At 48.6% G+C, this 12,166-nt stretch overlaps 3 protein-coding genes across 3 annotated transcripts; 1 reads left to right on the forward strand and 2 right to left on the reverse strand.

The window, feature by feature from the left end:
• Positions 1-2,566: 2,566 nt before the first annotated feature.
• On the reverse strand, positions 2,567-3,124 carry CDV56_103334 (ankyrin repeat domain-containing protein; the record flags this gene model as incomplete). Its single annotated transcript, XM_026756953.1, has 1 exon — positions 2,567-3,124. One exon carries the CDS (start codon positions 3,122-3,124, stop codon positions 2,567-2,569), a length of 558 nt encoding a protein of 185 aa, XP_026610578.1.
• A 3,819-nt stretch (positions 3,125-6,943) lies between these two features.
• On the forward strand, positions 6,944-9,330 carry CDV56_103786 (uncharacterized protein; the record flags this gene model as incomplete). Its single annotated transcript, XM_026757405.1, has 7 exons — positions 6,944-7,220; positions 7,375-7,559; positions 7,625-7,706; positions 7,892-8,099; positions 8,142-8,415; positions 8,539-9,002; positions 9,054-9,330. The coding sequence occupies 7 exons, from the start codon at positions 6,944-6,946 to the stop codon at positions 9,328-9,330; spliced, it is 1,767 nt and encodes a 588-aa protein (XP_026610579.1).
• Positions 9,331-10,872: 1,542 nt separating this feature from the next.
• Positions 10,873-11,799, reverse strand: CDV56_104182 (uncharacterized protein; the record flags this gene model as incomplete). The annotated part of the gene is made up of 3 exons (XM_026757801.1): positions 10,873-11,181; positions 11,239-11,389; positions 11,570-11,799. 3 exons carry the CDS (start codon positions 11,797-11,799, stop codon positions 10,873-10,875), a joined length of 690 nt encoding a protein of 229 aa, XP_026610580.1.
• Between the last annotated feature and the right edge of the window lie 367 nt (positions 11,800-12,166).

Here is a 12,166-nt window from a genome sequence, read left to right on the forward strand (position 1 = left end):
CCTTGGTGGCGGCGGCGGTGGATGCGCAGATGGCGGAGACGGCGGTTGGTAGAGAGACTTGTCGCATTGTAGATTCCACTAGGGGTGATGCAGGGCCGGGTGATGGTAGAGATGATGTTATATGCAGACTGGCAGGAGGAGAATAAGTGTTAGCAGTTGGAACATTTCTAGGGGACACCCCCTGGACCCCCATGCGCCTTCGACTTTTTCCTCCGCTAGTGCACAGCAAGCTGTGCTGTGCGTTGTCGATGGATACCAGTGTTGTGATGTGGGAGCTGCCGTGGTCTTATAGGAAGGCCCGCTTTGAAATGGATTTTAGGTATTTGCCAGCTGCAATGGTCCACCACACTCCCTAACCCGCTATTCCACCGCCACGATGGTTTTTAGTTTTGAAAGAAAATTTTGGGGAAGAAACTACAAAGGAAAATAGGGTCAACTTAGCTTAGATGCTAAGGGGAGGTCGGCGAGGGCAGATATCTTCAAAGAAGCGAGACTCCAAAAGAAAAGCCATATGGATAGCCTTTGTGCTCCTTTCACAGAGCCCAGAACGAAAGGGATGACCTCAGAAGAGGGGCAAGAAGGCCGGGGGGCACATCTTTTAGCTATCCAGTAGAGAAAAAAATGCAGGGATGCCTTCTATACTCTGCATTGACAGAAAAGATAAGCATCCTCGTGGTTAAATTGTTTATGGTAATCCTCAAAGTCACCATGTCCAATATGGGCCGCGAGGATATGACCAAGGAAAAGACAGGAGAGCTAGAGCTCGTCTAGGCGCTTAAAGGAGATAGTGATCCCTAAGTCTTAATATGTCTGTGATGCCACAGTCTGCCAGAGTGATTGTGCAGTGAAGAGGGCATAGGCCTTGACACATTGCTTTAGTGAGGCGTATGAGAGCTCGTGGGAGAGGGGAAAGACAGAGGCAGCACCTTCTTTAGCAATGAGGTCAGCCATCTCGTTTCCAGGGACTTTCACGTGTCCACGGACCCAGTAGATCCAAACTAAGCCACTTTTAGTGTGTGGGAGGGAGCCTTTCTCAGAGTGGCCAGGTAGCAGCAAGTGTAAAGAAGGACTCAAAGGCTGCTTAGAAGAAAGTTATAGAGGTTGCAGAAGGCATATAGCAACTTTCAGATTATTAAGACAGACCTATATATCAGTGGCAAAGCGAGCTGTTGGGAACACTATAGCTGCTTGAGCTCTAGCTAAGGCAGCTTCTACTTCTGCATCAAAGACCTCTTTCCCAGGCCCCAGAGGGAGAGAGGAGCGAAGGAATTGGTGATAAGCTTAGAATCTAACAAAACCGCCGCCTACATGTCTGTTTCCGAGCTTAGACCTGTCTAAGAAGATTGTGATGTCACAGCCAGGGATGGTATAATAGAAATCTAAGAAATCAGCCGCCGCTTGTTCTTTCATGCGTCCCATAGGGGAGGCATGGTTCGCCATGGGGCTGTTCCATTTTGCTAATACATGATAGACTCATCGGTGATCACGAGCCTCGGCTTGCCTGAGGATAGTGTTCAGTTGTTGGGAACCGCTGTCAGAGCAGGGCAAGGATAATTTCGCCGATGTGTCAACATGAATAAACTTGTTACCTATCATTTGTGCAGTAGGCTGTCTATAATTCTTGCATTGGCTTAATAAATGAGATAAAGCAAAATGTGCAAAATCTACCTTACTAATTTCATTGCAAGGTCTGAGCCCATCTCCCCATTGGAATCCAGAAGAATCGCGAACTTCTCATCATCAGCGAGGGTCCGTGCTTCACAAGCGGCATAGTGGATGACCAAACAGGGGGCGAGAAAAGCGGATGGACCCGCGTCCGGTCGGCCCCTGGTGAATAGAGGTCACCAATCTGCGGACTTCATCGGAAGAATTACTGGAGTGAAATCCCTATCCTCATCAAAGGCATCATTCATTGAATTTTGCAGATGGTTTTTGGAATGGTCGTGCGGTGCCTTTTGGATATTGTCCGTAAAGTAATGGTTGTACATCATCAGAGGACCAGCCTCGTCCTCCAGCAGTATTTCCGTCGCTCGAAATAATAACCTGTCAAATGTGTCGCGAGAGGCTAGCTGTCGAAGCACCGTATCTTTGGTATCAGATGGTATATTTTACACTCACTCAGATTACCTTTTTCAGTTAGACTATTCCGACCAGCTCACAGAGTTTTCTGGTCGTGTCGCTCATTATAGGGAAAATTACACAGAAGAACAGACATATGAAAAAACATCGTCCAATTTGACAAGAACATGCTCTGATTCCAAGCGTAATCATATTACCAGATTACCAATAATCCGACACTAGCCAATCAAGACTTCTTCTGTAACTACGTTACATACCATGGAAAATCGTAAGATTTACTAATTTCCAGTGAGGAGCGAAACTTTAAACAGCTGGGATCTGGGAGGTAGAATGTGACCTATATTCCTTCCATATGTCTCAGACGGGCAGGACGGCCAACATAATTACATACGATTGTCTCAGAATCCGCAATTCCTAAAGAGATCCTCTGTTCTTCCGCGCCGCACCATCGAAGACCAAGTGTCATGGAAGATATACTACCAGAATGTCAACGTAAAGAAAGATCGTTGCAATCGTCTTCGGTTTCATCGGCTTCAGAAACCATTTCCTGATCGTACTCGCTACTCCCATCCTCCCAGTCCGTCTCATCGCCGCCCTGTTCAGGAGACATTGGACTATCATATATCTGCGCGGTTCGAGCTGACTCAAGGACTTCCTGCGCTGTTTTCGCGCCCGCAGCAATGAGCATATCTGCGATCAGCCACTGATTGTTCTTCCGAGCCATATCCAGAGGGGTCTTTGTCGTGTCTGATAGAGGAGACAGATTGGCCCCAGCATCTATCAGGAGTCTCACGCAGTCGACCTTGCCATTATGTGCCGCCCAGTGTAGTGGTGCCCAATCGAAGACTGTCTGCATAGATGGGTTGGCTCCCGTGCCCAGCAAGTATCTGACAAGCTCAGTATTACCTCCTGCTGCTGCGGGATACAGACCCGTTGCACCCCAATTATCTCGTGTATTGGGATCAGCGCCAGCATTCCTAAGGGCATTTAGCACTGTTACTCCCGTTAGCGCGATCAGGCGACGATTATGGTGAAGTAGCCACATGTCCCAATTGCGGGCACATGACTTGTACAAACTGCAAAAGGCGAGCGCATATGGGCGACTGTCCAAATGACACTGCCATGCAACAGCTGTTAGCAACTGCACGAGAAAATGGATGGCAACGCTGCTATTCGTGCTGGCGAATGGTGGAATTGGATCATGGTTGCAATCACATGACGTCCGTGACCCTTTCCTTTTCTCTACTTCTCACGGCCCTTGTTTCTAACGGAAAACGGTAATAGCTGTTGCTGTGGTGCCCAATTTTGTTAGGCGCGCAGTGGAAGAATTGTGCTTGCAAACAATGGGATGAGCATCATCTTCTTGCGCGTGCATATCAAATAAGCCCCTCCAGGCCCTTCACTCCACTTTCCTCTCATGTCCGGCATTACTGCCCTAGCCAGTTTATTCCATCAGCATCTCTGCTTCACACAATTTCAGTAACGTGCCAGCTGAGGATCTATTATCTTCGAAGATGCCAGTCCCAGAAGTCAGAGAAATGCATGGTCTCCGGGAGGTCTCGTTTGTCAGACATCACTACGTTGAGTTTAGGGATAAGCCTTTGACGGAAGAGAAAAAAGAGCTGAACCGCGCAATCCGACGCAATGCCGACCTAGCTGACAATTACAATAAGCTTCAAGAGCGACTTTGCTGTCTCCTCGATGATAAGATCTTCGTTGCTGAAAGTCTCCATTATGTGGCATCGCAAGTGACCGGCGTAAAAGCCCAAAACGTGAGACCCAACCTCGAGTGCACAGATACCGGAGACGGGTTATCACTGGAGGAAAAAATAAAGATTGTCGAGACCAGGCTCAGGGACGCTAGTTTGGCATATAAAATTGATATAGAAACGCTCCGGATGCTCAACAGATCTCTCATAGATCGAGCCTTCGACCAGCCGAAGGATTATCCAGAATCACATACACCAGAGCTCTTGTATCGTGCCTACAGGAATGGATGCCATGGCCGTCATGACCAAGACCTGGGCTTCCGTTCTTCTAAACAGCCTTTGACTTCTCCTTCTTATCATTATGGCACTCTTCTTGACAGCTCACTAGTGGACAAAGATGCTTTACGAAATCATTGCGAAGGAAATAAGCCATCGGACCTCATTGCATTATCGGACAGTCCGTCAAAAATCTTAAGGATAATTAGCAAGTGGCCCTTGAGTGAAAGGGAAGGAGTTATGATAGCTGTGATCAGTGTCTCAAAACTTCTAGCGACGGGCATTCTCTTCAATCGCACTACAACATTAGCCAAATCGCTGAACATGAACCCAAATGGCTTGCAGTATGCGAATGATAATTACTGGGTTGCTTACCGCTGGATTCCAGCTGATTGTATCGAATTTGACATTTCCGAATCCTTCCTTCGGAAAGCTTGCGAAATTCATGGCATTGGTGCGTAGCCAAGCCTTCTCAAAGAGCACTTGCTAATGGGAACAGGTGAAAATGAGTTTAATAAAAAATTCTCGTTGGAAGAGCTATTGTCAGTCAAACTTCGAAACCTTTCAATGAGTTGAAATGCACCAGAGTTGATATACGGTCATTTAGTTCGGTGCTTGAGTCATTCCGCAAGATGCTGGTAATACTAAAGAGTTCCAATGATAGTTTGCCACGTCTGCCACGTCTGCCAAGGCATCATTTCCAGCGGTGTTTGAGTCAGGCGAACGTGTTGAGCTGTGGAAAGTGATAGAAACCGCAGTGTAAGATATAGAAGGGCTATTAAGATAGGTCACTAAGTGTTCGATGGAAGTAAAATCCGCTGAAGTGTGTGTAAGAGACTCACGGTCCGAATGAACTAGCCGTAGAAATGCTTCAGTAGATGTGCTAGTCAGGGAGCCGGTGGGACTATGAGCCGCCAGAATAGAAGAACTGATTTGCGCCTCACACCTTTGTCTTCAAACCATGAATTCAACTAGTCAGACCACAAATCGTTACCTGTGTTGATCCAGCGAGCTGTTTTAAGTCTACAATGAGTGAGACCTTCTACATGTCCATGCATATAATGCTACGCATGGAATGACTTATACTAGTGAACGGCAATGACAAATGAGTTGTACTGAGTTTGATCCTCAAGAACCGCAAAATTTTTTACACAGATACGCTGATTTCCACTGGGATTATTGATATTCTCTCATTCAATACGTGATCTCACGAAGCGGAGAGTGCCGAGTGGAGTTCCGCTTGCCAACTAGCACAGACTTTGGGCTCGGCCATCTTCCACAATGATGAAGAAGCTGCTCAATGAAGTCTTCAAAGACAGCAGCATTTGTTGAGCCCGTAAAAACACGACAATGAATTATACCATCCTGTGTATAGGCAGGCAATATCCGGTAGCGTTGGCCCCGATGAAACCTGCCACTTGAAACTGGTGCCGCCTCCAGCGGTGACTAGTCTGCCCTTCCGAATCCTATGCGTTATCACATCCAGACTCATCAACATAAACAAGATTGTATGAGCGAAAGTCGGGTAGCTTATTCAGATAGAACTTTGGTAGATCAGGCTTCTGCTCCTTGGTCTTTTATCGGGATTTCATTTTTGTCCAGCATCCGGCTGAAAGGGTCCTCTCTATGCTGGAAGGTGGTACTGAGATACCATATTCGTTGTATAGGAAAATCCACAATTCTATAAGGTATATACCTGGCTTTTCCGGAAGATGATCATAAAGAGCTTTGAGCATAGCAGGAGTCCTACTTTGGCTAAGTGTAGTGTAGTGTGACTTGCACGCCAACATCATGAGAGTAATGGGAGCTCAAAACACCTTTGGTTTGGTTCAACCGTCGATAAGTGGTCGCAACTTCCCTCTGATATTGTTCTCCCTTTGACCTTCAAACTTGGAGAGTACTGAAGATTTCCCGATAGAAAGTTGCGTCCCTTGAGTTTTAAGTTTGGTAAGGCTTGCACTAGGCCCACGTAGTACTTGCCAGTCTTTTGAAATTATTAACATACAAGAATCAACTGCATGATTCAACATTTTCGAAATGGCCAGCATGATCAGCATGTTTCAACCGTGATGGCGACGCAAGAATCAAATACAAAGTCTGCTCAGGAATGAACACTTATTAGCCAAACGCAAGTTTTAGTTAACGACCGCCCAAGCATCAACGGTATGGTACGACATCGATAGTATATAAAGTCCTAGTAACATTGTTCGACCATCCAAAAAGCGCTTAGAGATGAGCAGCATGATTTAGTTGCAACTCGCAGAGTATCCACACCGACGGTCAGAATAGGCAAATAAATAGGATGGTGTAATAAGTTCCTCTAGATATGGCTGGTAAACCTGCTTGTCATATCAGGTTGCATGATGGCGCTCCCTGACGAAGCTGAGATTAACAAGCTGATATGTATTACTGTATAGGAACGCAAAAGGATTGATAATCTCCCAGCCAGCTCCTCTTGCAAGTTTAGCCTGGACTAGACCAGCCGTCTGGGTGGTGCGGCCATGGGAGGTGGAGTTTCCATGCTGGTCGCGGCGAGAGTTGTCCGTGGCGCACTAGCCTCTTCCCGAGGACCCTGATGCGTGGCCTAGCGGCAGTCGCGGGAACAATGATTCAAACCTGCAGTCAACAGCGTGTTCGCGTCGCCTTTTTTGCTTTTTCTAGTCGTTTGCTGTCGATAAATGGACTGGGAGCGCGTGGGGCTCAGTCGACCAATAGCTGTGCAAAAAATTCACTGAATTTTGGCGCATTATGTTCAGACTTCGATCCACGACCCCGCCCCAGGAAGCTCACGTGGCTTTGCATAGCTTTCAGCCTTCCAGCCATGGCCTTGAGGCTTACATCAACAATTCTCGCCATCCACACAGTCATGATGAACCAACATGGCCACTCTCGACTCCCTCAAGTCGGCCCTTAGGCAGGAAGCCACGGCAACGGCGTCATTCCCGATGCAGCCGTTATCCGACACACAGTACAGCGATGGCTTCCATATCTTGATACAGGGCTCAGGAAGGACAACATACCAAGACATCATCATCCCTCGGCTATCTCAAGTGCTAAGCCCTCTCTTCAACTCGGCGTCTCCATGTCTCTGTGCTAGAAATTGGGCCCGGCCCGAAGAGCGTATTTGGATACCTGCCCGGCCACCTGAGACGGAAGGTTAAGAGATACGCTGCATTTGAGCCTACCGGCCTGTTTGCTAGAAGGGTGGAAGAATGGCTTTACGCTACCTCAGAGATCCAGCCCCTGCTGCCCTGTCTGGAGGACCGGCCCGACATCCATCAAACCTAATTTGTTCTGAATAGCAAAACAGGAAGCGGCACCGGTGCTGGTATGAGTGGTAGCGACGAAAAATTCGACGTCATCCTATTCTGCCACACCATGTACGGCATGAAGCCCAAATCCACATTCATCGAACAGGTGCTGGAAATGCTTGTTGAGCGGCCCGAAGGCGGAATGGTGGTGGTTTTCCATCGTGAAAGGACCCTGCACCTCAATGTATTAGTGTGCCATTGGACAGCTTCTTTCCCTGCCAGAGCCGTAGCGTGCCTAATGACGATAAGGTACTGGACTGCTTTGCTCCCTTCGTCACGGGGTTTGTCACGCAGGATGTGGAGGCGGATAAGGCTATTCAAGTTGAGTGGCGTAAGGTGTGCCGCGCCTTGGGCGGTTGTGAGAAAGATCGTCCAGATCATCTCTTGTTCAGCTCGCCTAACATCATGACTGTCTTCACTCAACATGCAACCACGTTGCCGGAGCGCACGGCAGGAACGGTGGCAGTGGGGCCTCCTCGTTCAAGCGATGTTTATTTTTAAAACACATCGGAGCAGAGAACGTCGCCGACATCTTGGTGGCAGCCGTTGAGACTCATCCCTCGCCACTCTGTTATCTTCATCTACTGCAAGGTGGAGGAGCGGTCAGCGACGTCGCGGCCGATGCCACTGCTTTCGGCTGTCGAGACTGGGACTTTGCCTGCGTGGTGACTAGTGTCTGGCCCCGCGACCAAGATAAAACTAAAGTCGCTCGAGGTGCCGTGCGGTGAGTATACAACGTCGCCAGAGACTTGTTGCCCTTGAGCAGCGGAGTTTATGGCGCAGACCTCGGGCCGGACCCGAGAGACACCGCGCTAGCGGCCAAGGCTTTTGGACCGAACCGGCCGCGCCTAGCCGGTCTTAAGCAAAGCTATGACCCGCGCAATGTGCTGGCTTACGCCTGCCCGCTACCGAAACCGCCAATGGAACAGAAGCTCATCATTCTTGTCACGGGCGAAAGCTGCGCTGGTAAGGATTATTACGCCGACATCTGGGTCTCTGTGTTCATCACCTGCACCCATAAAAGCCTCACAGCGCGCGCAGTCAGCATTAGCGATGCAATCAAGTGAGAATACGCGGCGGCTACCAGTGCTGACCTGAACCTCCTGCTTCGGGACCGTGGCTACAAAGAGCAATACCGGCCAGCGTTGACTACATTTTTCTAGGGCCAGGTACGGCATCGACCTTGGCTGCTCGAGGAGCATTTCCTGAACGTGGTGTACGGTGCTGCATATGTGGATGTGCTGCTAATCACTGGGATGAGAGATGAGGCGCCGGTCACAGCCTTGTCGCATTTGGTGCCAGATAGCAGACTGATTGAGGTTCGCGTCAAAGCTAGCGAAGAGACGCGGCGGGTGCGCCGAGGGTGCCAGGGTGTTGATGACGATGGTGACAACAACGAGGATAAGGACAACAATAATGGCAGGTCGAATCTGACGGCCTTGGACTACCGCCCTAGTCTCATCTTTGACAATGACGCGACCGGAAGCCAGGCGGCAAAAAGGTTTGCCGAACACTACCTGCTTGCCTTTTTTCATGAGGACCTTCAAAGACTGGCCAACATGGTGCGCCCGGTACCCAATTTCCCACGCCCAGGCATCGAGTTCCGCCACGTGCTCGACATCTCCTAGTGATCAGGTGGGCTGGCCCTGTGCACAGCTCTGCTGCAAACTTACTTCAGTGGTGACTGGGCCAAAGTTAATGTGGTAGCGTGTTCTGAGGCCGGCGGCTTTGTCTATGCGGCGGCGTTGGCCTTGCGGGTTGATGTCCCCTTGGCGTTTATTCGCGAAGCCGGCAAGCTCCCCCAAGCCATCATTTCTGTCCTCAAGTCTACATCGCATTATAAAACTCTCTTTCTACAGGTGGTAGTGGTACGCAAAGGCCTTCAAACACTGCTTAGTCCCAACCTACCTATAGTGCTTTATAATGATATTGGGATTCTGTTCATTTATGAGTGAAGCTCCTGAAGTGTTCATACTGCGATCAGTGCGCTGGACAGATGCTCATTTATTTCTTCCCTAGAGACAAAGGCCAACACTCTATACACAATGCGTATACAAGTTCCATTCTCAAATCACCAGCTCCTTCTCAATCATCTCGGAAAGGGTATTCGCATCCAACTGGGCATCAATCATGTAATCCGACAATTATTCGAGAGTAATTCCTCCAGTAGACGCCATGTTGATATATTTTCTCCTCTGGTAATCCCAAATAATCGCCCACCTGCAACAGATTAGACTGGTAATCGATGAGATAAGAAGTATCTTACTTACACCCACTCCATGCAAGGACACCGCACTGACCTCTTAAGGTGCTCTGGGATCCAAAGATAACCTTTCAGCTCTTTAATCCCCGGGCAGTCACCAGTGACGTGAAATTCAAGGGCCGACAAAACATCGGAAGGGGTGCCAATCTCTTGAATCCGAGTTCCCTCATAACTAGAAGTGACATCTGTACCAAAACCCCTGAAGGCAATAACCCAGTGTTTGCTGCACTCGGTGGTTGAGATGAGCAAGGCACTAACTGAGGCGACAGATGGGAAAGACATCCTTGGAATTAATAATATCGTTGGTAGAACCGATATTCGTCAATGAACCAATTGAACACTGGCCTTAAGACGTAGCAAAGTAAAGCAAATAGAATGAATATAAACCAAGCCGCATAAGCAATGGGGATCACGTCAAAGAGAGTGTCTAGCATCCTAAGACAGGTAACTGTCAGCTCCTGGAACAGCCATGGATACATAGATTCTCTTAGAAGAACTTACCGTCCCGTCTTCTCATTTCGCTGGTCATTTGAACTAGTGGGAAAGGAGGCGTATACTGCCAAAAAAAAAAGTGGTAGCTCAATTGTACTTTCGCTCGACCGTGACGTCGAAGGGCTAGAGTACCGCGGCAATGGCTGAGGACTTTGATATTCTGTGACAACTGCCTCCCTATTCTGAGAACTCAGAGCGTTTCGGTGCACGGCAGGAGATGGTTCTTGGATACCAATGTGTCGTCTTGCCACCGAGAACGTAGTTGAAAGTGCCGAAAAGCATAACTCGAGCGAATGTTGTACTGATGATGGAGAGCAAGCCATTGGTGTCAATGCATCTGAGTTCCAGGGGGGCCAGGCGAAAAATGCTTCCTTATATGTATGTCGTCCAGTAAACCTCTAGGAGCCTAATTTTTCTTGCAGGCTAGGTCTGGATAGAACGTCAACATAGCTATCCTAGACTAGCTTGATATGCAGGGTACTAATGACATGTTGATCTGTATAACCCCTAATACTCTGTTGAACTGCTAACCTGAACTATGTTTGTGTATGGATAAGCCTAGGCCACCAGGTTCATTATTAATATCACACAGGCAACAAGCATTGCGAATAGATATGCACCCTTTCTATCACCTTCCATCCACGGGCTTAGGAAAGACATCCTCGAATGTTTGCTGAGTGCTCGGCGTCGTTCAAGGAAATGGGAGGCGCCATAGGCTAGTGCAATAAAAAGCAAACTATACCTATCGATATGCAAGCCAATGATCTACCTGATCGGCACGGATGCGGATGTCAAGAGCAGGGATTCCACTCTCACGTAGCTCTTGTTCGGACTCAATCATCCGGGACCTAGGATAAACTCTGAACAAGCCATGCTCAGGCCCAACACCATTTCGAATGGGTCTCCATATGGAGATGCCATCACGACAGGGGTGGGATCTTCGCAGTGTTGCTGGGGTTCCCGGAGGTGACACCATTTCAGAAACAATAATGGGCCCCTGGCATTGCAGATCGGACGTGTCTTTGAACAGAGGCAAGAGAATAACAGGCAACTTCACTTATTAGTTTAAAATGCAGAGGCAGGGACTAATTCCAAAGGAATCACCTACATTAATGCCGTAGTTGATAAAGTCTTTCCACAGTTCTCTCACTTCTTTTGGACGCTCTGCGGAGTCAAAGTATCTGATTGGTGCTTGTGCAGGCTTCCCAACTGAGTCTTCAACCTTTTGAATAAGGCTCTCATGAGGCCCTTGGATACTGCTATAGACATAGTAACCATAGACTTGCATATCTGCTCCTGGTTCTTCTTTAAGCAGATCTGAAAATGGTGGGGGATCCATGGCCGCGGTGGGGTAACTTGAGCTTCGGCTTGGTAATACTGGCTAAAGAGAAGATCTTTGAAAATATACCAAGTCACAAGTTCGCTTGTTCATGACTGACTGGGGGAGCGTCTGAGATGCACCAGTGGGCGGATTCTGGGCGTCAGAGGTGGCTGGTGTGCTAATCTGAGCTTGGAGCGATTGCACAAGATTCGTGAGGTGTGGTATCTGAGCATTAGAAGCAGATTGCGCTTCGACCTGAGCTTTAACAGTATCTGTAAGGTTCGCGACCAGCGCAGTCAGCTGCGCGACGGCGTTAGCATCGTCTGCTGGTGTTTCTGGGGTATTCATGGCGTGTGATAACTAGGATTGATGTACTATGAGATTCTTGAAGCGATGTAGTGTCACGGCACGAGGTTCGATGAATAATTGGGTTGCATTTTGACAAAGACATCGCTTGAAGAACTAGAAAACAAAGCAACGCGAGGGTCAGATCTACATTATCTACAGGCGGTGAGGGGCGACAGAAAGCTATCACGTGACTGCTCCGACTCCGAATCCTGACATTCCCCTGTGTCCTGGTGTTTTACGCACCGAGCCTTCTCACCCAGGAAGGCCATACTCTATTGAATCTTCAGAACAGGCTCTCAATCCAGGCGCCCTGCCTAGGATAAGGGACAGCTCCCCCTCCGCGCGCTGCCTGACACCCGCCCGGCAA

Source organism: Aspergillus thermomutatus (assembly GCF_002237265.1).
Source record: "Aspergillus thermomutatus strain HMR AF 39 chromosome Unknown NODE_299, whole genome shotgun sequence".
NCBI lineage: Eukaryota > Fungi > Ascomycota > Eurotiomycetes > Eurotiales > Aspergillaceae > Aspergillus > Aspergillus thermomutatus.